Source organism: Eretmochelys imbricata, chromosome 19 (genome assembly GCF_965152235.1).
Source record: "Eretmochelys imbricata isolate rEreImb1 chromosome 19, rEreImb1.hap1, whole genome shotgun sequence".
NCBI classification, from domain to species: domain Eukaryota; kingdom Metazoa; phylum Chordata; order Testudines; family Cheloniidae; genus Eretmochelys; species Eretmochelys imbricata.
This window is the reverse complement of record NC_135590.1, coordinates 12,277,525-12,302,413: the sequence shown is the minus strand read 5'-3', so window position 1 is coordinate 12,302,413 and position 24,889 is coordinate 12,277,525. Positions and strand designations below refer to the sequence as shown.

At 46.0% G+C, this 24,889-nt stretch overlaps 1 protein-coding gene and 2 non-coding genes across 5 annotated transcripts; 2 read left to right on the top strand and 1 right to left on the bottom strand.

Moving 5' to 3' along the window:
* Positions 1-1,618: 1,618 nt before the first annotated feature.
* Positions 1,619-19,293, bottom strand: TAF12 (TATA-box binding protein associated factor 12). Of its 3 annotated transcripts, XM_077837958.1 has the most exons (7): positions 18,089-18,213; positions 12,387-12,469; positions 6,910-7,161; positions 5,152-5,229; positions 4,641-4,755; positions 3,908-3,996; positions 1,619-2,122 (listed from the first exon to the last, which is right to left on the bottom strand). In XM_077837958.1, the coding sequence occupies exons 2-7, from the start codon at positions 12,453-12,455 to the stop codon at positions 2,087-2,089; spliced, it is 639 nt and encodes a 212-aa protein (XP_077694084.1). In that variant the 5' UTR covers positions 12,456-12,469; positions 18,089-18,213; the 3' UTR covers positions 1,619-2,086. The 3 variants fall into 3 exon arrangements, with proteins under 3 accessions (XP_077694084.1, XP_077694086.1, XP_077694085.1); XM_077837960.1 differs by lacking the exons at positions 12,387-12,469; positions 18,089-18,213 and adding an exon at positions 19,171-19,293; XM_077837959.1 differs by lacking the exon at positions 12,387-12,469 and having other exon boundaries at positions 18,089-18,245.
* Positions 19,215-19,286, top strand: TRNAC-GCA (transfer RNA cysteine (anticodon GCA)). Its single transcript has one exon. It is a non-coding gene; the product is annotated as a tRNA-Cys (tRNA).
* A 410-nt stretch (positions 19,294-19,703) lies between the features above and the next one.
* On the top strand, positions 19,704-19,845 carry LOC144277421 (U11 spliceosomal RNA). The gene has a single exon (XR_013348453.1). It is a non-coding gene; the product is annotated as a U11 spliceosomal RNA (small nuclear RNA).
* The last annotated feature ends 5,044 nt before the right edge of the window (positions 19,846-24,889 follow it).

Here is a 24,889-nt window from a genome sequence, read left to right as displayed (position 1 = left end):
CGCTTTGCATCCAGCATTTATAATAGTGTTAAATATATATATAAAAAAATTTAATTTATAAGGGGGGGGGTTACACTCAGAGGCTTGCTATTTGAAAGGGGTCACCAGTACAAAAGTTTGAGAACCAACACACTGTTGCTTATTGCTAAAAGTTATCGAGTCAGCAGGCCATAAATTGGTCATGCAGCGGCCTTAGTATAACCAAGGCAGGAGGGAAGGGAGTTCTGGGTGCCACAGACAGGGCAGCTTGACCCCATGTCCTTCCTGCTAAGAATGTTGAAATTGCTGATATATGTATTTTAGAAAAACAGGAAGTCTGTCTGTATGTGCCTCCGGGAATGTTTGTCAAGGCCCCAAGGTATGGACACTCTGAGGGGTGGGGGTGGGGGGAGGGAAAACAAAACAAAACATATCTGGTTAAATTGATGATCAGAAGGAAACCCCTTGCGTGACCTTTAAAAACTGCTTGCTTAGCAAGTTTTCTTTAAGGGACATGTCATTGTATTATTAATGTATAAATAAGGGGAAAAAAAGTTTGAGGTAGCTGGACTTCTTAGGAGGGGCTCTTCAGGAACGCTCCCTCTGGATGCACCTTGGGGTCCCCACCGGCAGACAGAAGTTTGGCCAGCAGAAGCCTATCAGGGTGCAACTCGAAAGCCACGTTCACCTTCGATAATTATCAAGGGTTGGGGGTGTTTTACTAACCTGTTGCGTACGTGAAAGCACACTTGCGTTGTCCTGTTTGTGCCAGCCATCTATCAGATGGATGGCCGTGTCTCCCTCGATTTATTTCCTGACACCACCTTGCACAGAATAAAAGTTACCAAGAGCTTTGGGTTAAAAGAACCCCAGGTAACAAGTGGGCAAACCAGATAAGAAGTCTGGATTTTATCGGCGGTGCAGCCTTTAGCTTGGAAAGCGGATGACTTATTTTCAGACCATGTATATATTTCAAAGTCTTTGGGGGCAGCTTTCAATTTCATCCTTGTCGACCCAAAACTCAAGAGGTACAGATTTAGGAGCACCCCTCCCCTTTCATGTTTGCAATTTGAAGAACCTTTCCCACCTGATTAGCAGAGTTACTAGGGTCAAATTTGTGGCCTAAGCTTCAATTTATTTTCTAAACAGTTTTAAAGTGAGTTATGTGCTGGTGAAATGTGCTCAACCGACAGCCCTGGAGACTGAAGACTTCCATTTGGTCATGGAATAGCACATACTTCCATCCCACCATCCCTGATCTGCAGGGATCCAGAGGGAAGTCCGGTCTCCGTGACTCGCCAAGTCCTTGGCCTTTCTGTTGCAGCTGTCAGCCAGGGCTCCAGTTGGTCTTAATGTGAACCCTTGTGCACTAGGAACTGGACAGATACCATTAGTTTATTTCACATAGGCCAAACAGCTAACAGATGGTAGGACTTGTGGTCACTACTCCTCAGCCAGATCTCAACTGGCTACTTAGAGGCAAAATGGTCTGTGCTGTCCCTTACCAGTGCAAGAGCCATCCTAGTCCTCCCCTCCATTTTGAACCTAAACCTGGCATGTCCTTTAAACATCCCTGCAGCAAGCCGCCCCTCTCTCCTACTGCCTAGAGTTTGAAATGAGGTGCTGTACACACGTCAAATGCAGAAGCACGAGACAATGCCCGGCTTTAGATTAATAATTTCTTTATTAATGTAAAACAAATGCAAGTATTTATATAAACATTGACATTACAAAGTACTGGAACTGGCAGGAGGGAAGGGGGAAAAACGAAAACCTCTACAGATGCTTCTAATACTGTCCCAAACAAGACCAAAATGCTCTGTTCCTTGGACAATCAATCACTTATACAATAAACCACTTTAAAAGTCACAAATAAAGTCTTTGTTTCAAGATACGATGCGCTCTGATGGGGGGCTGAGGAAGGGGGGGCATATCATGGTTTTTGGCCGATCTCCTCAAAGTCATAGATATTGCTGCACTGTTAATAAAAAATATATGCTTCTCTGTAAAGCATTAAAAAAAATATCCCATGGATGGTGTCATGGAGGCTTCAGCTTAGAGGCAGATATCCCCAAACGCACAGTTGTCTCCCTGCTACTCCCAGGGGTTATTTCTTGGTTGTTTTGCGGATCAGTGCCATTCTCTGAAACAATAAAGGGAAAATACAGGGAACTGAGCGACTGGAACATGGTTATCTGCAAATCAAGCTGGGAATGTGGCTATACAGGAATGAGATTGAAGAAACACAGGGCCCACAACAGGTTGTTTATGCAATACCATATGCTGAAAGTAAGCTCTGGTGAACAGTGGCGATATACCAAGAACTACAGACACAGTGGCCTTTAAACACTTTGGGAACCACATTTTAACAGTTAAGATGGGTTCTAGCTAAATCCATTTGTAACTTGATTTGTCTAACTTGTGGGTGGGGCCAAACTATAAGCCATGCTGAGAAGTGTTCCACCTGGGTCCTACTCAGGCTTGAACACGTCTGTAGGCAGTGTTCTACCATGAATTAGCTGGACCGGTGTTTAATCATGGTTCTTTAAGGCTATTTGAATCCTAGTTTCGATAGATCCATAGCCAGAAAGTTTAAAAAAAAAAAATTTTCAGAGAGTCTGTGCTTCTCTCCTTGGGAGAAATTCTGTCCGGAGTCATCATTTCGGTTTGGTGATTCTACCTTAATCCTAATTTCACTCAGTCATTAGCACAGTTTAATATTTTACTTGCATTGTGCACTGAATCAAAATCCACCTGAAGGCCCTCTGTCCGCACCTGCACAGCATTTCATCTGCCGTATCAGGAATGGAGCTGTCACGTTACCATGCTGGTGCATTTCATGGGTGTAGAGATTTTTATTCATGGCTTTAGCCTTTGACTTAAAAAACCCAGCAACTTCCAAAGTTGGAGCAAGACAGAAACCAGTACTGAACAAGTAACTAACAGCTGAAATTTCCAGGACAAGCACAAGTGCTCTTCAAGAGGAGCCCCAGCCAGATATTTAAATAGGAGAGGAAATAATTTTCAGCTGCCCCTATATACAATGGCAACAAGTCTCTTGCTGCCATGTTGTGCAGCAACCATTTATTTCCAATGGAAGGGATTCTGCAGTTGTCCTGCAGTAGCTCAGTAAGACCTGGGTCACTGTTACATACACGCATGGCTACTGCCATTAGCTGACAGAGCCAGCCGCCACACATTTTAATGCCAGGTTTAACAAACAGCAAGACTTACAGCCCTAGTCACTCTTGATCATAGTATGCAAACAGCATCCCTGGACTCCCGTGGTTTTACAAACAAGGATTCCCTTCAGTCAACATAGATTTTTAAATTCTTCTGGAAAGAGAGCTTTCTGGCTATTCACAAACATGCTGGCTCCATGCAGAACGGACCATGAAAAACCAGCCATGCAGCATTGTCTCATGGCCATGGTTGTGTTTTGGATCCTGAACTGAGTGTCTTCTCCCTGACCGCTTAACTGCCTGTGGGTGAAGCGTTGTTTTAGGCTCCTCCTTGGAGCGTCAGAGGCTAGGTGAGAATTGCTCTCCAGCACTGTCATCACATGCTAACTGCAAGGTGAGGCTGTGCAGGGAGCCAGCATTACAAACTAGCAGTATCTCGTATGGGGTCTCCCAACAACTGACACTCTACTGCAACTTGAAGGGTGTGGCCATCAGTTAGAAGAGAGAATCTAGCAGCAGCCAGGAGTCTCCCTGTCTTAGATTGTTGCAGCCTTGGGAACACACTGAGTCTAAAAGAATATACAAGATCCACCGTGTCATCGGGATTCCATTCTGTCTTGGCCACAACTCAAGAGTGGAGATGAACAAGGGCAGCACTGGCATGTGTGGGGGGAGTTGGACAAGGACTCTGCTTGTATGGACTCCCCTACATTTGGCTATTAGTGCATTCACAAGGGGCTCCTCACCTGTTTGTGAGCTTCTGTAGTGCAGGCTTTTTTGTACGGCCGGATTTCTTCAGAACCAAAACCAGGGATCCACATGTTCCACTGGCGCTCTGGAACAGAAAGCGCAGATCACTGCGTCAGAAAGCCGTGCAGAATGTCCAACACAGGGAAGCCCTCAACATGCCACAACAATAAGAACTATTCAGTGAACCTCCTGGTGCCAGGGCTCCAGATATTTAGTGAGAAATGGGGGTACTGGGAAATCCGGACTCCTGTGACTAAGGGCACCACAGAGGTTACTTATTATTTGTACTGTGCTTGCATCTAAGGACTCGAGTCAGGGTCCCATTGGGCTAGATACTATATACAGCTATTGTAAACAGGCCCTACACCAAAGACCTTACAATCCAGGTTACAGAATGGATACAAAACGGCATGCCCGTGCATAGGAATAGGAGAGTTTTGGAGGAAGAAAACATAATGACATTTAAATTGTCCCTGATTCCCAGCAGGTCCATTAAGAAATGATGCCTAGACAGCCACCCTAGGCTCAAGTTCATAAAGGGGCAGCCTCCTCCATGTCTCTGCTTCCACATATTTTGGTTAGACTATTTCCCTCAAATGTCCCTATTCAGCGTTTGCTCTGGTTGTGTAGCGTGTACCCAGATCCCTACCCCAAGGTCTAGCGGGGACAATCCCTTCTCAGATACTCCCTCAGTTCTGTCTCCTCACTGACAAGACACGAATCTCTTACCGAGATGCAGCTGGACATCCTTCACTTCCAGAGTGTTTGATTTGCGATGTCGGGCAAGCTGGCAGGCAGCTGTCACCACACTCTCAATGAAATCATCAGCAATCTGCAACAGCATCTGTGGGAAAGTAGGGGGTTGAAGAAAGGAGTACCTCAAACCCATTCATATTATTTTCTGGATGACTGTTATAGTCAAAAAACATAGTGACCACCATGAAATTCAACCCTCAAAAGCTACTGCTCACTGAAAACAGTTTGACCACGCCCTACAGAAAAGCCCCTGGGACGTCTGTGAGAGTCACCAGCAAAAGACTGGTTAATAAATTAGAATGAATACTTCTGAGCACCAGCAATGCATACGGACCTTCAGCACCACGTTTGAAGCTGACCAGAGCTTGCGTAACAGCACAATAGTATAAACCAATCCTCCCTGTAGTGGGCAAGGGGCTATGACAGCTCTGGATTGGCTCTGCATGTCCTATTTTACTAGTACGGGTTGTCACACATGGCCTACCTCCTCCACATCCTCATCCAGCTGCTCATTGGGATCCACCTCTCGCACCAGATCCTGCAACTTCTTCTTGGTTAAAACCTGAGGATAAAAGGGTGATCATTTTCCATACTGCATTAGCAATCTGACTGGCAATACACAGCACAGCAGCAAAAAATTTAAAAAATCACTCTTAAACTGCCCCCAAAACTGTAATCCACGTTCCAGGCTATACACAGTATTGACAAAATGTAACACTGCAGGAACTGCACAGATAAACACTGGGCAATAACTAGGCATTCTCAAACCTACTTGGCAGCTACAAACAAAGCAATGGCCAATGAGACAGAATAATGAATAAGGCTGTCCTTTCACGTGAGACAACATTTGCTACCATCTCTTTCATCTCAAAATACTGTTGATTAAAGCAACAGTGCGCTGGCAAGAGAAAACAATTGCATAATGAGAACTCTTGAAGGGTGGACTGTAAGTACAAGAATAATTTCAATAACTGCAGGGTTATATTATGGGCAAAAGATAATATTTTACATTTCTATGGTGCCCGCCAGTGCTTCAAATAAGGTACATACACCACCACTGGGTGGAGGATAGCAGTCAATTAGCACAGAGCATGCTGCATAACAGCTAGGGGGGAGTGAGGATTTTATTAGTTTCTGAGCATCAGCAGCATGCTCACCATTGTAGGATATAGAGGGATGGTATCACCCTGTCCCAAAAGTCTTACAGGATAAACTAGATACATTTGGTTCAATGACACTGAGGCAAACCCCTTCTCTTTTGAGAAGTGCCAACAAGTCAAATGTCCATGAAGCCTGAGTTTAAAAAGCATCAGAAAATCTACACACAAACTTGGGACATTTAGTTTGTTTCCCAGAGTAGAATGAAAGGTTAAGTGAAAGCTACTGGAATCTGAATCTGTGATTCCCATAAGACTCGGGAGTTCAGACATGATTACGCTCTTAAGCCACTCCCCTCCAGGGGAGCACAGCCTTCTCTCCATCTCAGCTTCTCTCTTAGTTCTTCTGAAGCGGAGCAAAAGTTTCCATTCCAGCCCCAGCATTGCCACAAGAGTGGAACCGCATGGGGTGGGGGTATTTCGGCAGAGGAAGGGTGTTGGAGAAGACTGAAATCAGATACCTTCCTTTTTTGGAATACATCCCATTTTGCTGCCAGAATGCAGCCAATCATTTTATGTGTTAAAAACTGAAAACAAGTGTTGCATTATATGCGTAAAATGGCAGCTGTTTGACTGTGGTGCTACTTCCTCATTGTCCCGAGGAGGTACAAGTTACCTACACACACCGTAGGTTGGAGCCAGCAATCTGACTTCAGAAACCAGGTTTAAACTGACCTTTTGACCTATTTCAGGGAAGCCGGGGGGGGGGGGGGGGGAAAGGGTATCAAGCACATTGCCCTACACTTGTTATGACGACCTACAGCATTGGAAAACAGATTTTCATTGTATTCAGTATTTTGTTTTTCATACAAGCCACACTTGGAATGGGATTTTCTGATCTCTCCGTTGTTCATCACTAGGAGACTAGATGCAACCTGCAGCTGATCTATACAATCTGTGTCTGATTCAGATTGTAAACTCGAGAGAGGCAGGAACCGGATCTCTGTAGTACTGGGTGAACTGTGGGTACTCAAATGATAAGTTCAATTAATGTAAAATATTTCCAGGTCATTTAAGGGAGAGTCATCAAAGTAAGGGAGGGTCTGAACAACTCCTGGTTTGCCCAAGATCTTAAGTGAAATTACCTGGTTGCTTTCAGGACTTAGGCGTCCCCCTCCACTAGGAGTCCCTGGCATCTTTGCCACAGCGGTACTGTTTGCCATGGAGCTCTGTGGTGGCGTGTTGGCTGGTTCTGGCTTTATCGAGGAGAAACTGGATAGGTTGATCAAGGTAGATGGGCCAAACTGGTTCATAATCTGCTGGGCTTTAGTCTTTAAATCATACAGCTTGTCAAGATCCTGCTTCTTTTTGGGGTTGTGAGGACCCAGACCAACCAGCTGGAGAAGGAAAGGAACACCAAAGTGAACAATGGGGTAAAGGTGTGAATTTAGAGATTGGATTTCACTCCCTAAACTCCCCCTCACTATCTGTACTAAGACCATATCCCACAGGCAATGTCTGGAGGCTTTCAACTTATTCTGATACTTCCAAACACACTTTGAGGAGAGGAAGGACATGGGTGGGGAAAGGAAAATATTTTTGAACATTAAAAATAAAACTTTAAAGGAAGGCATTATGGTTGCACAGACTTCACTGAATGGAGAACCGAGGATGGGTGTGAAGTCTGACTGAGCCAGCCCGAGTACATCCTAAGAACATTGCATTCCCTCTTCCAGTCTAACACCAAAATTCAATCCAGGCCTGAATCCTACAGACCCGTAAAAGGTCTTTTCCCTCTTCTCCTACCTGTGCCTCTTTGGTGGCAGCCTTAGGTCTCCATACTTACTCCTAACTGGCAGATTAATGACAACCTCCTGATGTATAGTTGGGAAGATTACACTAAAGAGGAAAAAATCAGACTATAAACTCCTCAGGGCAGGGACTGTTTTTTCGTTCTATGTACCATGGAGCCTGGTCTACGACCGGGGTCTCTAGGCACTATCACAACATGAGAGACTCCATTTTTACATTTCAGACATCTACTTAGTTGGGAGGAGGAGAAAGCCAAGTACAAGGCTCCTCATGTAGCTGCACTGGTTAGAACCAGGCACAGAGCAGGAAGGTACAGTTCTAGCATCTGCCACACAACCCCAACAATGCATTTCAAGTCTGACCTGTAATTATTCCCAAACCAAGACATTTCCAATAGTAGGACAGTTTTGCAATGCGAACAGATATTGAAAGTTTGGCCTAAGCCCTAGAATTCAATCTCACCTATAAACCTTGTCAGCATTAAGCCAGGTCTCCAAAAGTGACAGGACAGTAGAAAACCCACCTTTGTCTCTAATTCCTTTGATTCCTCACTTCAGTTGAGGCTTTCAACTGCACAACATGGAATTTAATGGACTGTCAAACAAAGGCCAGAACTGACTAATTTCATACGCCTAACTAACGGCCTGCTCTTTCCAGATTAGCCATAAAATTCTCAGACTAACTCATGTCATAGGCCACTAAACACCAGAGGTAACATCTGGACTGGATCTGAACTGGCAACCTAGATTAGTAAACAGGGTCTAGAACCTTGAAACATCTATTCTTCCTAGCACACTACTACAGACCCACCACTTGGCTTCCTTGCAGTCAGATCTGTGGCCCACAGCTCCACAATAGCATGGCTCTGTCCAAACTTGTGTTCTTCAGTTATCACCAAGAATGGTAAAGGAAAACTGTAGTGATTAGTACTAATACACAAATATTTATTAAATTGTTTGACCTATCAGAGTAAGAGGTTTCAGATGCTCTTACAAGTCTTTCACCGTTCTACTATCTCAGTTCAATGAATGCAGTTGTCAATGGGATTCCTGCTTCTGCCACTATTTTGGTGATAGTTCAGACCAATAAGTAGGTGGTTACATAGAAAATACATCTCACTATTTGAAAGGACAGACGTTAAGCTGTGAAGTGACTTTTAATGGAAACTTTAATAGCAGCCTATATTAACTGACTGCTCAGAGCTCCGGTACGAAACTGTAGAAAAACCTGAGTGTCTCTGGATTAAGTTTAGAAGTGTGAGCAACAAGGGTGATGTAGTGGTGGGAGTCTGCTATAGACCACCGGACCAGGGGGATGAGGTAGATGAGGCTTTCTTCCGGCAGCTCGCGGAAGCTACTAGATCGCATGCCCTGATTCTCATGGGTGACTTTAATTTTCCTGATATCTGCTGGGAGAGCAATACAGCGGTGCATAGACAATCCAGGAAGTTTTTGGAAAGCGTAGGGGACAATTTCCTGGTGCAAGTGCTAGAGGAGCCAACTGGGGGGGGGGGGGGGCTTTTCTTGACCTGCTGCTCACAAACCGGGTAGAATTAGTGGGGGAAGCAAAAGTGGATGGGAATCTGGGAGGCAGTGACCATGAGTTGGTTGAGTTCAGGATCCTAACACAGGGAAGAAAGGTAAGCAGCAGGATATGGACCCTGGACTTCAGGAAAGCAGACTTCGACTCCCTCAGGGAACGGATGGCCAGGATCCCCTGGGGGACTAACTTGAAGGGGTAACGAGTCCAGGAGAGCTGGCTATATTTCAAGGAATCCCTGTTGAGGTTACAGGGACAAACCATCCCAATGAGTCGAAAGAATAGTAAATATGGCAGGCGACCAGCTTGGCTTAATGGTGAAATCCTAGTGGATCTTAAACATAAAAAAGAAGCTTACAAGAAGTGGAAGGTTGGACATATGACCAGGGAAGAGTATAAAAATATTGCTCGGGCATGTAGGAATCATATCAGGAGGGCCAAATCGCACCTGGAGCTGAAGCTAGCAAGAGATGTCAAGAGTAACAAGAAGGGTTTCTTCAGGTATGTTGGCAACAAGAAGAAAGCCAAGGAAAGTGTGGGCCCCTTACTGAATGAGGGAGGCAACCTAGTGACAGAGGATGTGGAAAAAGCTAATGTACTCAATGCTTTTTTTGCCTCTGTTTTCACTAACAAGGTCAGCTCCCAGACTGCTGCGCTGGGCATCACAAAATGGGGAAGAGATGGCCAGCCCTCTGTGGAGATAGAGGTGGTTAGGGACTATTTAGAAAAGCTGGACGAGCACAAGTCCATGGGGCCGGACGAGTTGCATCCGAGAGTGCTGAAGGAATTGGCGGCTGTGATTGCAGAGCCATTGGCCATTATCTTTGAAAACTCGTGGCGAACCGGGGAAGTCCCGGATGACTGGAAAAAGGCTAATGTAGTGCCAATCTTTAAAAAAGGGAAGAAGGAGAATCCTGGGAACTACAGGCCAGTCAGCCTCACCTCAGTCCCTGGAAAAATCATGGAGCAGGTCCTCAAAGAATCAATCCTGAAGCACTTGCATGAGAGGAAAGTGATCAGGAACAGCCAGCATGGATTCACCAAGGGAAGGTCATGCCTGACTAATCTAATCGCCTTTTATGATGAGATTAATGGTTCTGTGGATGAAGGGAAAGCAGTGGATGTATTGTTTCTTGACTTTAGCAAAGCTTTTGACACGGTCTCCCACAGTATTCTTGTCAGCAAGTTAAGGAAGTATGGGCTGGATGAATGCACTATAAGGTGGGTAGAAAGCTGGCTAGATTGTCGGGCTCAACGGGTAGTGATCAATGGCTCCATGTCTAGTTGGCAGCCGGTGTCAAGTGGAGTGCCCCAAGGGTCGGTCCTGGGGCCGGTTTTGTTCAATATCTTCATAAATGATCTGGAGGATGGTGTGAATTGCACTCTCAGCAAATTTGCGGATGATACTAAACTGGGAGGAGTGGTAGATACGCTGGAGGGGAGGGATAGGATACAGAAGGACCTAGACAAATTGGAGGATTGGGCCAAAAGAAATCTGATGAGGTTCAATAAGGATAAGTGCAGGGTCCTGCACTTAGGATGGAAGAATCCAATGCGCCGCTTCAGACTAGGGACCGAATGGCTAGGCAGCAGTTCTGCGGAAAAGGACCTAGGGGTGACAGTGGACGAGAAGCTGGATATGAGTCAGCAGTGTGCCCTTGTTGCCAAGAAGGCCAATGGCATTTTGGGATGTATAAGTAGGGGCATAGCGAGCAGATCGAGGGACGTGATCGTTCCCCTCTATTCGACATTGGCGAGGCCTCATCTGGAGTACTGTGTCCAGTTTTGGGCCCCACACTACAAGAAGGATGTGGAGAAATTGGAGAGAGTCCAGCGAAGAGCAACAAAAATGATTAGGGGTCTAGAACACATGAGTTATGAGGAGAGGCTGAGGGAGCTGGAATTGTTTAGTCTGCAGAAGAGAAGAATGAGGGGGGATTTGATAGCTGCTTTCAACTACCTGAAAGGGGGTTCCAAAGAGGATGGCTCTAGACTGTTCTCAATGGTAGCAGATGACAGAACGAGGAGTAATGGTCTCAAGTTGCAGTGGGGGAGGTTTAGATTGGATATTAGGAAAAACTTTTTCACTAAGAGGGTGGTGAAACACTGGAATGCGTTACCTAGGGAGGTGGTAGAATCTCCTTCCTTAGAGGTTTTTAAGGTCAGGCTTGACAAAGCCCTGGCTGGGATGATTTAACTGGGAATTGGTCCTGCTTCGAGCAGGGGGTTGGACTAGATGACCTTCTGGGGTCCCTTCCAACCCTGATATTCTATGAACTCTAAAAATCTTATTGCTCGTGCATTGAGGCAAATGCGTTTTCTGTGTCTGAACATAAAACTGATTGTGATGACAATTTTTGTATTTCTGACTTTTGTTTTAAGTGATTTATTTTCCATAATTAGTTGTGGGGGTTTCAAATTCTCTTATAGTGCAGTTTTCCTCAAACTTTTCTATAAAAGAGCACCTTTTGGAAAATGTCTCTTCTCACAGTGACAAGTGATGCAAGCTGAAAACAGGCTACCAGGAAAAAACAAAACAGATCAAGGATATTTATATATAAATTAAGGGAAATAATATTTTCTACCTTTTGTAGAAAATGTGATTTTCCTCTATAAAAGCATTAAATTCTTTGTTAGTTTGTATTAATTCACACAGAAAAATCACTCTTTAAAAATAATCACACAAGAATGCTTAGACAGTGGATATTTTAGTGTTTCATTCCAATGCTCAAAGTCATGCACTGCTGCAAACATATTACATATATTTTTCTTTTTAAAAACAAACATAAATGCAAGTCACTTCACGTAGCTCTGATTTCAATTTCTAGCCCAATGTTACCAGATTTTAAAATAATGCAAAATCCCTATGTTTGTGTCTTGGGATGCTCTTCAATCATACAGAGCCCTATAAGCTTTTAGTTGGCATTTCTGGAGCAAGGCCCCTAGAGCACAGTGCAAGAAGCAGAAGAAAGGATTCCTGCTTCTGACACTGGTTCGCTGGGTGATCTAGGGCCAGTCACTTAGCCCTGTGTCTCAGTTTACAAAGTAGGAAATCTTACCTACCATGGAGGGGTCAGAAGATGTTGTGTGAAATGCTTTGAAATCCTTGGGCAAAAAGCACTATATTAATGCAGAGCAATTTTTACGCTCACCTCTAATTTCAACCTTTGGGCATAATCAAGTCATCAGAACACAAACAAAATGTGGATGCACAGGTTTCAACCTCAAGTCCTACATGGCACTTCATGGCAAGCTCAAGCAACTTACTTACAGCTATCTGAGTGTCTAGATCTTTAATTACATCAGCAACTGCTGTGGGCCCAGTGAATGGAGAGGCCATTTTCCAAAAGCTTCCTGTAAGTAAATAGCCAGTGTTAACCTAGTCTCCCCTTCCCCTGTGCTACATACCTCTCATTCCCACAAAGATACCAGTTGTTTTGCATGTCACCTACCATATCATAGGAAGATCAAAAGGAAACAAGCCTCAGCAGACAATACACACCACAACACAGCTATGCCTTGTCCTTATTAAAATGATCAGATGTAATTTTTCTGGGTGTTTAATATGAAGCCTTACTTTAAACAGTAATTGTGAACCTAGCGTACCTTGTGTTCTGAAGTGGCAAGGTATTTCCCAGCATCCTCAAGGGTGAAGGGAAGTCTATGTTTATGTCAAATCTTTGTTTTTAGGTTAAAAGTTTAAGTACAGGGCTAGTTGGTATTGGAGTAGAGAGTACAGATTTTTGCAACAATAGCTTTCTTCCACAGCAGGACTATGCCCCATGACTTGTACTGATGCCACTGGGACCTGAGTAATCTGTATTGCAACTGAGTAAGTAACACTACTGCAGCATTAGACTAGAAGATGCAAAGTTACTTATCGTCTACAGCAACAAGATAACTTGTTGAACCATTCACCTGAGTGCCCGCAGCTCCCATTTCCAGGAAGAAAAGACACTGAGCAAAGAAATCTATACAGAGAAATTAAAGGTAATCTGCAAAGGATTTTTCAGGAAATTTGGATATACTTTTTTTTTCTTGTGCACACTTCTTTATGATGGATAAAGGCTGAAAAAGTTTTCTTTACAGCTTGCTTTTTAATTTAGAAATATCAGGAGTGTCAAGTCTGGTCATCCCCTGTTTTGCTAGAGGACCTCTTTGGAAGTGGTGGGTATCTCAGGAGAGGTATATTGCAAGTACTTATACATTAAACGTAAGGGCAGGATTGGCTGAATCTTTAAGAGATCTCCTTTCTACCAAGTGTTCGTTAGGCACTGGAGTGAAATATGTATTAAAAAGTTTTTAACTGTGTCTAAAAACCTTCCTCCCTCTCAACTGTTCTGCTTTCAGCCTTGCAATGTCATAATTTCATTATTTCTCAAGTTATCACAGAATCTTCCAGGATAATGAAAACCAGAATTTCTAGTGTCAAAAATTAAGCAGACAAGACCCATTCCAGCCTCCCATACTCATCACAACCAAAGAAAAGTTACGAATTCAGTTGTTTTCCCCTTTGTAGGTCACGTTTAAGGGCTTGATTCAAACCTTAAAGTGTGGAGAAAAATATGTCAGCACACTTTGTAAAAGGAGCTACCAAACACTGGCACTATGGCTGATTATATAGATGGTCATGGATCTATATTAATCAATATCATAATCAATCAGGTTCAAAGACCTAAATATGAACACAGAGGCCACCCATCTTTACTTAAAAAAAAAATCAGTTCCACCAATTCTGAAATGAAAAGTTCATTTTGAACCAGTTTAATACATTGGACATCAGGAGAACACATTATACAATGCATCCATAGCCCTACTCAGGTTTCAGTATGAACAAACTAAAAACATAATTGTAGAAATAAATTCTGTACCCTAACACGTTTCCATAAGGTTCTTCCTTGTGTTCAAGTCAGAAATAAGAATGGTCACTTGCAACTCTAGGAAAATTGATATTGTTTTCTTGCGTATCACAGCAAGATGAACTCATTTTAAAAACTTATACAGGGAGTTCCCTGTGGCTATGCTCCATTAACAAAGATTAAAAAATTAATCTCATTTCCTCACAGACTTCTAAAACTTCAGTCTCTGAATCCCCAACTATGGTATAATTGAGTTTTCACAGACATTTAGGGAAATCTCAGTAAATTCCGCAAGCTTCCTGAATTGAACATGGGCTCCTAGGTGCAATAACAACGCACTAATTATGACTGCATAGTGTGCAATATATATTCTCACCAACTAACAAGCTCTATTTTCCAAGATAGCATCTGTGGATTTGGCAGAATATAAATGCTGCATTTAACTAAGGGAAAATGTGTAGAGCCCTGTGCGAATACAAAATTTGTATCTGAGTCTGATTTGCAAACATGGTCAGCGGATATAAAGCGGATATCCACAGATTTGCGGGGTTCTAAAAGTGTGTTTTTACTTTACATTTGCAGGTCCAAAGTCATCTAAACAAAACACTTCAGGATTTACCAAGGTATAAGTACTTGCTTATTCAACATGTGTCCCTTGGGACAGAGTAGGACATTTTTTCCCCTTTAGAGATCTTTTTAAAGCATACTTCCCTTTCACTTCAAGTTTTTCTCTTAGCTGCCAGAAGATATTATATGGCATCTCCAATGAGAAGCAAGGAAAAGGAACATGCATAAATTTTCTAAATGTGAGAACACTGAGGGAAATTCCAGTTTTTCCTAAAATATAGCTGTACCCACTGTCTGAAGTAGTTTTTCATTGCACAAACAACTCAGTACTCCATGGGAGCTTACAGATGTTCCAGTCATACAGTAAGAGTTCAGAGCTTTCTTTTTCACTTTATAAACTTCAGTACACCATGACCAAAGTGATTTTTCACTGAAATTGTAGGAAGTCATTGGGCAATTAAATGGATCTGCCATCTATTTTCAAATCTCATTGGAAACCAACTTTTTATCCTTAGAGCTTTGAGGTTTTCCTTCTGCTATTTTTTCCTCTAAGGCATTTAAGAGCTAGAGTTTGCATTGAAGATGTGATATAAAATAAAGTTAGACTGCACTTTCACATTTGAATTTAGGACACCAAGATATGGTATCCCTGACACCCCCTTGCTCTTGGCTGCACTGTACTCACTTAGACAGGGAAGAAGATTTAGTTGGGGATCGGTCCTGCTTTGAGCAGGGGGTTGGACTAGATGACCTCCTGAGGTCCCTTCCAACCCTGATAGTCTATGATTCTATGATTCTAAGAGCGCCCTGCTGGGCTGGAATAGAATCCTCCAGCAAGGACTTTAAGTTTGCATCATTCACATGGTGTTTCACTCCCAGTTCATGCATCCCAGTTGGAGGAACCAACTAGGGGCAGAGCTCTTCTTGACCTGCTGCTCACAAACCGGGAAGAATTAGTAGGGGAAGCTAAAGCAGATGGGAACCTGGGAGGCAGTGACCATGAAATGGTCGAGTTCATCCTAACACAAGGATGAAAGGAGAGCAGCAGAATACAGACCCTGGACTTCAGAAAAGCAGACTTTGACTCCCTCAGGGAACTGATGGGCAAGATCCCCTGGGAGAATAACATGAAGGGGAAAGGAGTCCAGGAGAGCTGGCTGTATTTTAAAGAATCCTTATTGAGGTTACAGGGACAAACCATCCCGATGTGTAGAAAGAATAGTAAATATGGCAGGTGGCCAGCTTGGCTTAACAGGGAAATCCTTGCTGCTCTTAAATACAAAAAAGAAGCTTACAAGAAGTGGAAGATTGGACAAATGACCAGGGATGAGTATAAAAATATTGCTCGGGCTTGCAGGAGTGAAATCAGGAAGGCCAAATCACACCTGGAGTTGCAGCTAGCAAGAGATGTTAAGAGTAACAAGAAGGGTTTCTTCAGGTATGTTGGCAACAAGAAGAAAATCAAGGAAAGTGTGGGCCCTTAATGAATGAGGGAGGCAACCTACTGACAGAGGATGTGGAAAAAGCTAACGTACTCAATGCTTTTTTTGCCTCTGTCTTCATGAACAAAGTCAGCTCCCAGACTACTGCACCGGGCAGCACAGCATGGGGAGAAGGTGACCAGCCCTCTGTGGAGAAAGAAGTGGTTCGGGACTATCTAGAAAAGCTGGATGAGGACAAGCCCATGGGGCCGGATGCGTTGCATCCGAGAGTGCTAAAGGAGTTGGCGGATGTGATCGCAGAGCCATTGGCCATTATCTTTGAAAACTCATGGCGATCGGGGGAGGTCCCAGATGACTGGAAAAAGGCTAATGTAGTGCCCATCTTTAAAAAAAAGAAGGAGGAGGATCCTGGGAACTACAGGCCAGTCAGCCTCACCTCAGTCCCTGGAAAAATCATGGAGCAGGTCCTCAAGGAGTCAATTCTGAAGCACTTAGAGGAGAGGAAACATCAGGAACAGGATGTTGATGATCAGGAACAGTCAGCATGGATTCATTAAGGGCAAGTCATGCTTGACTAATCTAATCGCCTTCTATGATGAGATAATTGGCTCTGTGGATGAAGGGAAAGCAGTGCACATGTTGTTCCTTGACTTTAGCAAAGCTTTTGACATGCTCTCCCATAGTATTCTTGCCAGCAAGTTAAAGAAGTATGGGCTGGATGAATGGACGATAAGGTGGATAGAAAGCTGGCTAGACTCTCGGGCTCAACGGGTAGTGATCAATAGCTCCATGTCTAGTTGGCAGCCGGTATCAAGTGGAGTGCCCCAAGGCTCGGTCCTGGGGCCGGTTTTGTTCAATATCTTCATAAATGATCTGGAGAATGGTGTGGATTGCACCCTCTGCAAGTTTGCAGATGACACTAAACTGGGAGGAGAGATAGGTACACTGGAGGGTAGGGATAGGATACAGAGGGCCCTAGACAAATTGGAGGATTGGGCCAAAAGAAATCTGATGAGGTTCAACAAGGACAAGTGCAGAGTCCTGCACTTAGGACGGAAGAATCCCATGCACCGCTACAGACTAGGGACTGAATGGCTCGGCAGCAGTTCTGCAGAAAAGGACCTAGGGGTTACAGTGGACGAGAAGCTGGATATGAGTCAACAGTGTGCCCTTGTGGCCAAGAAGGCCAATGGCATTTTGGGATGTATAAGTAGGGGCATTGCCAGCAGATCGAGGGACGTGATCGTTCCCCTCTATTCAACATTGGTGAGGCCTCATCTGGAGTACTGTGTCCAGTTTTGGGCCCCACACTACAAGAAGGACATGGAAAAATTGGAAAGAGTCCAGTGGAGGGCAAGAAAAATGACTAGGGGACTGTAACACATGAGTTATGAGGAGAGGCTGAAGGAACTGGGATTGTTTAGTCTGCAGAAGAGAAGAATGAGGGGGGATTTGATAGCTGCTTTCAACTACCTGAAAGGGGGTTCCAAAGAGGATGGCTCTAGACTGTTCTCAGTGGTACCAGATGACAGAACAGGAGTAATGGTCTCAAGTTGCAGTGGGGGAGGTTTAGGTTGGATATTAGGAAAAACTTTTTCACTAGGAGGGTGGTGAAACACTGGAATGCGTTACCTACGGAGGTGGTGGAATCTCCTTCTTTAGATATTTTTAAGGTCAGGCTTGACAAAGCCCTGGCTGGGATGATTTAGTTGGGGATCGGTCCTGCTTTGAGCAGGGGGTTGGACTAGATGACCTCCTGAGGTCCCTTCCAACCCTGATATTCCATGATTCTATGATCCCAGGCACTGCAAGGGGATGTTGGAGATTAAACCCCCCCCTCAACTCCCCACGCTGGAGGTGCCTATCTGGTGATGACAGGAGAGCGTGAATGCTCCCTAGAGTCTCCTAGGGCTTAGCGTGCCTGGAAGCACAGACGGGGGAGCCCCTAATCCCCTCCTTGGTCGTGCCGGGGAGCCCAGAGCCACCCGCCCTCGGGACCTGCCCGGGACGCTGGGGGCGGCCGTGCCCCGCCAACAGGCTCCCCCCGTCTCTTCCCCCGAAGGCGGGGGAGCCCAGCCTAGCCCTGGGCTGGGGCCCGCACTCACCGGCGCCCCCTCCTATCGCCCCATGTTCCGCGGCCGGAGCCCCCGGCTGAGCTGCTGCTGCTGCCGCCGCCGCCGGCTCTGCGCTGCTCGCCCGGGCCCTCCCGCAGAACCGTCCTTCCGCTGCCGCCCGGAAACGCTCGCCCGCGGCCAACCAGAGCCTCCCTGGCACAGCTGGCAAGGGAACGACGCTGGGCATGCGCACAACGAGCAACCATCCCCAACGGCGCATGCGTTAACCCGCCACCCCGAGAGACCGCCTCTACTAGTTGAGTTCCCGTCAAGGACTGCGCATGCCCCAGGGCCCTTCTCTCGACCTCTGCGCAAACTCCCCAGCCTGCCGTGTTGCCATGGCAACGCCTCCGGCCCCCCCCACCTGACCTGGCGCAGCCCCCCTGCCCCCAGACACCTAGACCCCTTGGCGCCCCCACTGTGAATCCCGCTGGGGGTCCCCCTCCCCTCGGCCCTGCTGCCGTCCCGCGTGCGGGTAACAGCCCCCGGGGGCGAAGGGCGGGGGGGGGGGGTAGATAGAGTCCCGCCCCCCCGTCCCGCGAGAGCGGACGGTTCCTTGTGGTGTTTAATGGAAGATTGGACGCAGCCGGTGACCTGGCTCGGGGTGCGGCGGCCGCTTAGACTGTAGGCCCGCTAGGGAAGGGGGCCACTGAGCCATGTACAGCTTCGAGCACGGGGGGGGGTCCAGGTCTGTGACTGCCCTGCCTTGGTGCGACCCTGTTACACATTCCTGCGGAGCGGTGAATAATAATGACTCCTTATGAAATGTTAAGCACAACAAAGACGAATCACAGAGCTACTGGGCAGAGCGGGACCCGAGTCCGGTTTCCATTAGGATTGTGGGGGTCGGAGCTGGGGCAGTGCCTCTCAGCTTGGTTGTGTTCGCGTTGTGCTCACCTTGACCATCCACACAGGTAGTGAACGGACAGTGAAGAAAGGAGCGAGAGAGACTGAGGGTCGACAGGAAGCGCGAAAGATGGCCAAGAGCGATGGTGAGAGAAAGGTGCTGGGGGGAGAGAAAAGCGATGGCGAGAGATGGTGCTGGGGGGAAGCGACACACACAACGCACTTACAGTAACACACCCTTGCAGCCAGGTGAGCAGTATTTTGGGGGTGTGGGGGCGTAGCTCAGTGGTAGAGCATTTGACTGCAGATCAAGTGGTCCCTGGTTCAAATTCAGGTGCCCCCTTTAAACAGCCCCTTTCCTCCCCTCCCTTGTGAGCGCCCGTCTCTTCCGCAGGGGCTGCCCCAGCCTCCCCACCCTGGGGCTTGGCTGAAGCTTTTGCCTTGTTTTGAAGCTGCTGTGGATTCCGCCTTGGCCTCACCCTGGCCCCGCCCCTCCTCCGGCTCCGCTCTGCCGGGTCTATGGTGGAATCCCAGCATGCCATTCGCCTTATTTGCATCTCCTGCCGGCCTGCTCTAGTGCGCACGTTTGAACGATTTCTGGTTAAATTGCAGTAAAATAAACGAAAAAGCCGTGATGGGACTAGATGGGGATGGTTGTGGGATGTGACATGTGGCTTATCTCAAGGGGAGATCCGGCATCTCGTCCTGATCGTGAAGGCAGAGTCACAGACTGGGGAGGCGGGACTGCCGGTGGTTTGGTAAAAAGGGCTTCTGCTATGTATGGCACATGGAGTGGGGCGGCTGCGGCTTTTCCCTGCTTCGTGCGGAATCGACATCAAGAGATTTCGGAAGCACAATTTTTGCTCCTGGGGCAGCTGGTAATCGTTGGTTCTGGCGCCCCCAAGTGTGTTGTAAAAATCAGATTGAGATGAGGAATGATATAGTTTACTTCTTAAGCACGTGTTTTTGATTATAATTCTTTGGGATGGATGGTCAAGTGTTTTCTAAATGATAACCTAAAAGAGATTGCAGGGGAAGGGGTTTCCTAGCACCCTAAGCTGTATTTCTGTAACTCCTTGTAGTTTAAATGAGACTGTTTCCCTCTTTAAACTGTCTCTCTAGGGTATAAGTGCTCACTGACTGCTGTCCTTCCCACTAAGGTTATGGGTGAGTGTAAGTAGCACTTGAAATAAATTTCTAAATGCCTAGTTTAGAGAATATTTATTTCTACTCCAAATACAAAGATAGTCCTTCCTCTTGCTTTGAAGTCTTTCATAATTTTCCAGACAGGAAGTACATTTATCCTCTAGAACTTAATTTGCTTTATATAATTATTAACTACCTAGAACAGAATATGTATACTTTCCCTTCCCCTCACTCTGTTTTTTTGTGTTTGGCCTTGATGTTTGCTAAATACTTAATGATGCATTATTTATCCCTTCCTGCAGTTAGATTTTATTGAAGCATGAATTATATGGGGGGGGGGGAGGGGAAGAAGCAAGGTGCCATTTGTATGCTTGCAGTTATTTTAACAGAGGGCCATCTAGCAGAGTGAAATTAAAGTTGGTTTCCTTGTTTGAGTTTTAACCCCCACGGGTAAAAATTAGATTTCCCCAAATCTTGCTGTAATCTGCAAAATATTGTTCCTGAAAGTGATCTTGTGGCTGGCAGTGTTTGAATCAAAGAGAGGGGGTGGATAGGTTGCCAGAAGGTGCTGGTGAGGTAATTCTTCGGGTGCTGGAATCATTCCAGATTAATGCTGGTTATCAAGAACAGGGGCTCAGCCCACCTCCCGCTGCAAACTAATGCAGACATCATGCTGGGCACAGAACTATGGTTCGTTAACATATTTATTCACCGTCTGTATCTGTGTATGTAGCCAAGTGTACACATTTTGTACACTGAGTTTTGTCATAGATTAGATAAATAAAGGATGTGTCTATGAGGGTTAGATAGATAGATAAAGGGTGTTATGGGGATAGATGAATGGATAGATAGCTAAGGGAGGAGTGTATGGGAATGGATGGTTAGATAGATAAGGGGGTGTATTGGGATGGATGGATGGATAGATTTTACAAAGATTTTCTCTTTCAAATATGAATCTTAAAAATGCTAAATGGCACAACTTGCAAATGACAAGGACAAGCACTAGTCTAGTGTGCTGAGGGACTGGCTGTATACAGAAAAGTAGCCCAGCAGAAACATCCTGTTATGAGTAACTGTGCACTGCCTAATGATGCTCAAGGCCCCTCTCAATGTGTTCTTGGGAAAGGGGAGTTTGTGTTAGAGACACGCAAACAATTCCCAGGGAAGACTGGATTTGCTCTGCTTGCAAAACATTCAGATTGTGAAATTTCCTGGGTACTTGGTTCTCTGATATTGTTCACAATTTGTTGTCACGGATGTCAATGGGAATTTTGCCATTGACTTCAGTGCAGACAGGATATCACCCCAGCAGTTTTCGATTAATTTTTTTGAGGTTGTTTTTTTTCTTCCCTGAAACAATCCCATCTGAGCTTCATGGCTTGACCACAGGAATGTTACTTGTGTCGCAGTCAAACAATGTTACAGGGTAAAAGGAACAAACCTAACTGGAAACCAGAACTGGATGCAGCCAGCAGTTGGGCAGGAGAAGGTTTCCAAATGGAAATACCTAGCTTGATTGATCCATTCAGATCAGATCTTCCAGTAGTGTGAAGCAGCATCACTCCACTGAGCAATGTGGATTTCCACCAGACCAGGATATGGCCCGTTCCTCTTCAAGGGACTGGAGCCAGGCGAATGGGGCTTTTATTTGGAATCAGTCAATTGCCCTTTGGGGAGATCCAGGTACAGTGAAACACCAACCCTCAGGTGCACCATGAGGCCTCCAGAGCAGCATCACCCAAACCTGGGGGGCTGCAATACTGGCCCTTAGTACCCAGTCCAAACCCCACTGTAGTCAGTGGGAGTCTTTCTGTTGAATATAATGGGAGCTGGATCAGGGCCTTACGTACACCCCAGTGGCTCTGCCTCTCCAGTGCCAAGCATCACAGCTCTGCGGGGAAGATGGCTGTTCCCCGTCACTGAAAGCAAACGGGGTAGGCAAAGACTTGGGGTTGGTCATGGGGTTTCAAACACCACAAGGGGGCTCCCACGCTGTGGTATTGAACTTGCAGAGTCTCTCACATAGGAAGGCTCTTGCTGAGCCTGGACTTGCTGCATCATTCTGTGCATGTGCATGAGGAGGTACCACAGGGTGCTGCGCCGGATGGATCTGCAGCAAAAGACAACTAGACACACGCATCCTGAGATTCTTGGAATCTGTCTGCTGAATATTAAAGAACCCCCTAATGGTCCTGGGGCTGCTGCCAAAGCGACAGGGCTTTATCCATGCTGTGAGGTACTGCCAGGAGCTGTGTGTGCCTCTACGGAAGTATTTCGGAATGAATGGGGAGGTGCATATAGGAAAGGCTGCACAGCAATCTGTATATGAGGGTGTGTGCATCTCTGGAGGAGTGTACACGTGTGGTTTTGTACAGGGTGTCTGCAGAAAATGGGCATAGCAGAATGGCCTAGTGCAGTGGTTCTCAAACGTTAGCAACCCGAGGACCCCCATTTTGATTTAAAATTTTTCATGGACCCCGAAGCCGGCTTCTCCTTTTCCCTGCAGGGGGGGTGCTCAACCCCTGCTCAGCCCCAGGTCCTGCCCCCACTCCCCCCTTCCCCCAAGGCCTGCCCCCAACCCCTCCTCTTCCTGCCCCGGCTCCAACCCTGACCCTCCTCTTCCCCGCCTCTTTCCACCTCTCTCTGAGTGCACCCCGTCCCTGCTCCTTCCCCTCCCTCCCAGCACCTCCTGCACACTGCTGAACAGCATGGAGGGAGGGGGAGGAGTTGATCAGCAGAGCTGGTGGCCCCACACATGACTCACGGACCCCTGGAGCTGGACATGACTCGCGGACCCCCAGGGGTTTGGACCATGGTCCCTAGTTTGAGAACCGCTGGCCTACTGGATAGGACACTGAACTGGGACTCAGGAGACCTGAGTATTATTCTTGGCTCTGCTGCTGCTTTGCTGGGTGACCCTGGGCAAGTCAATGCCTGCTCTGTGCCTCAGTCTCCCTATCTGTAAAATGGGGATAAGGATATACTCATTTGTAAAGTGCTTTGAGAGCTACTAATGAAAAGCACTATTAGAAGAGCTAGGTGTGATTATTATTGTTGTTCATTCTTCTCTCTTTGGGAGCACATTGTCAAACACAACACAGATTTGAGGCTCCATTCCCCATGCACTGGAGGAGCTGGAAGCCTGCGATGGTGGAAGGATGGGGTCAGCCAAGAATGAGCAGTTCTGACACTGCAGTCGTGGGTCTTTTCCATCCATCTGGCTGCTGTTAGAGAAACACAGTTATAGATCATAGAATCATAGAATATCAGTGTTGGAAGGGACCCCAGAAGGTCATCTAGTCCAACCCCCTGCTCGAAGCAGGACCAATTCCCAGTTAAATCATCCCAGCCAGGGCTTTATCAAGCCTGACCTTAAAAACCTCTAAGGAAGGAGATTCTACCACCTCCCTAGGTAACGCATTCCAGTGTTTCACCACCCTCATAGTGAAAAAGTTTTTCCTAATATCCAATCTAAACCTCCCCCACTGCAACTTGAGACCATTACTCCTCGTTCTGTCATCTGCTACCATTGAGAACAGTCTAGAGCCATCCTCTTTGGAACCCCCTTTCAGGTAGTTGAAAGCAGCTATCAAATCCCCCCTCATTCTTCTCTTCTGCAGACTAAACAATCCCAGCTCCCTCAGCCTCTCCTCATGAGTCATGTGTTCTAGACCCCTAATCATTTTTGTTGCCCTTCGCTGGACTCTCTCCAATTTATCCACATCCTTCTTGTAGTGTGGGGCCCAAAACTGGACACAGTACTCCAGATGAGGCCTCGCCAATGTCGAATAGAGGGGAACGATAACGTCCCTCGATCTGCTCGCTATGCCCCTACTTATACATCCCAAAATGCCATTGGCTTTCTTGGCAACAAGGGCACAAATCAGATTCCCCCTTGGGAAACATTGCTGTCCCCAAGCAACACCATGAAGCTGGGACTGCGATGGTACGTGCTTAAGAAGAGCACCAAGCTCCCCGTCCTGTCTCGGCACTGCAGTTAATGTCTAGTATTGCTATGCAGCTTTGTCCCTTTCCAAGAATCTTGGATTAAGTGCTTGTTGCAGGGAAAGAGGCAGAAAGATCACAGGAAACAGGTGCAATTCTCTAACAGATAGAAAGGAATGGCCACTACGCTTTGCAACCAGTGTCCTCCTATCCCATTGCAAACATTGCCTATTTGATCAGTGAAGAAGCCAGTTAGAGAGAGGATAGAATTGCAATTGCTCTCCTCTTGATTCCAGTTTCCCCTGATCTGTCCTACCATGCATGTGCAGAATATCTGTTGTTTCATAGCTGATTTAAAAGAGGGACTTAGCTCCAGATCTTCAAAGGTATTTAGGTGCCTTTTTGCAGACACACATGTAAGTAATTTCATTCCTAAAAACCGCTCAGGTGAGTAATGTGATTTGCCTGCATAACATCACTGTTTGCTGGACTGAGCCCCTGGTCAGTGAAGCATAGGTGTAAAAAACATAGTTCGTGGGTTTTTTAAAAAACATTTTACAAGCCCTAATTTATCTGTAAATATTTTCCTGGTCTTTTGATTTTATACTTCAAGGAAGAGCAGCCTTTGTTTTGGGATTTAAACACCGCACACCAGCTTGTGCTGGAAAGGTATTTATCTGCCAGTGACAGGAGACAAACACAGGAACTGAAACCGACTAGAAACAAAACGTGAAACTGACCTGCCTGCTTTCACCATGAAAGGCAGAAGAACAAACAAACCAACAGCCTTGGCGCTGATGAGGTTTGTAAAATTCCATTCAAGTTTTAATACCAGAGGGAGGCATTAGAGAGCTC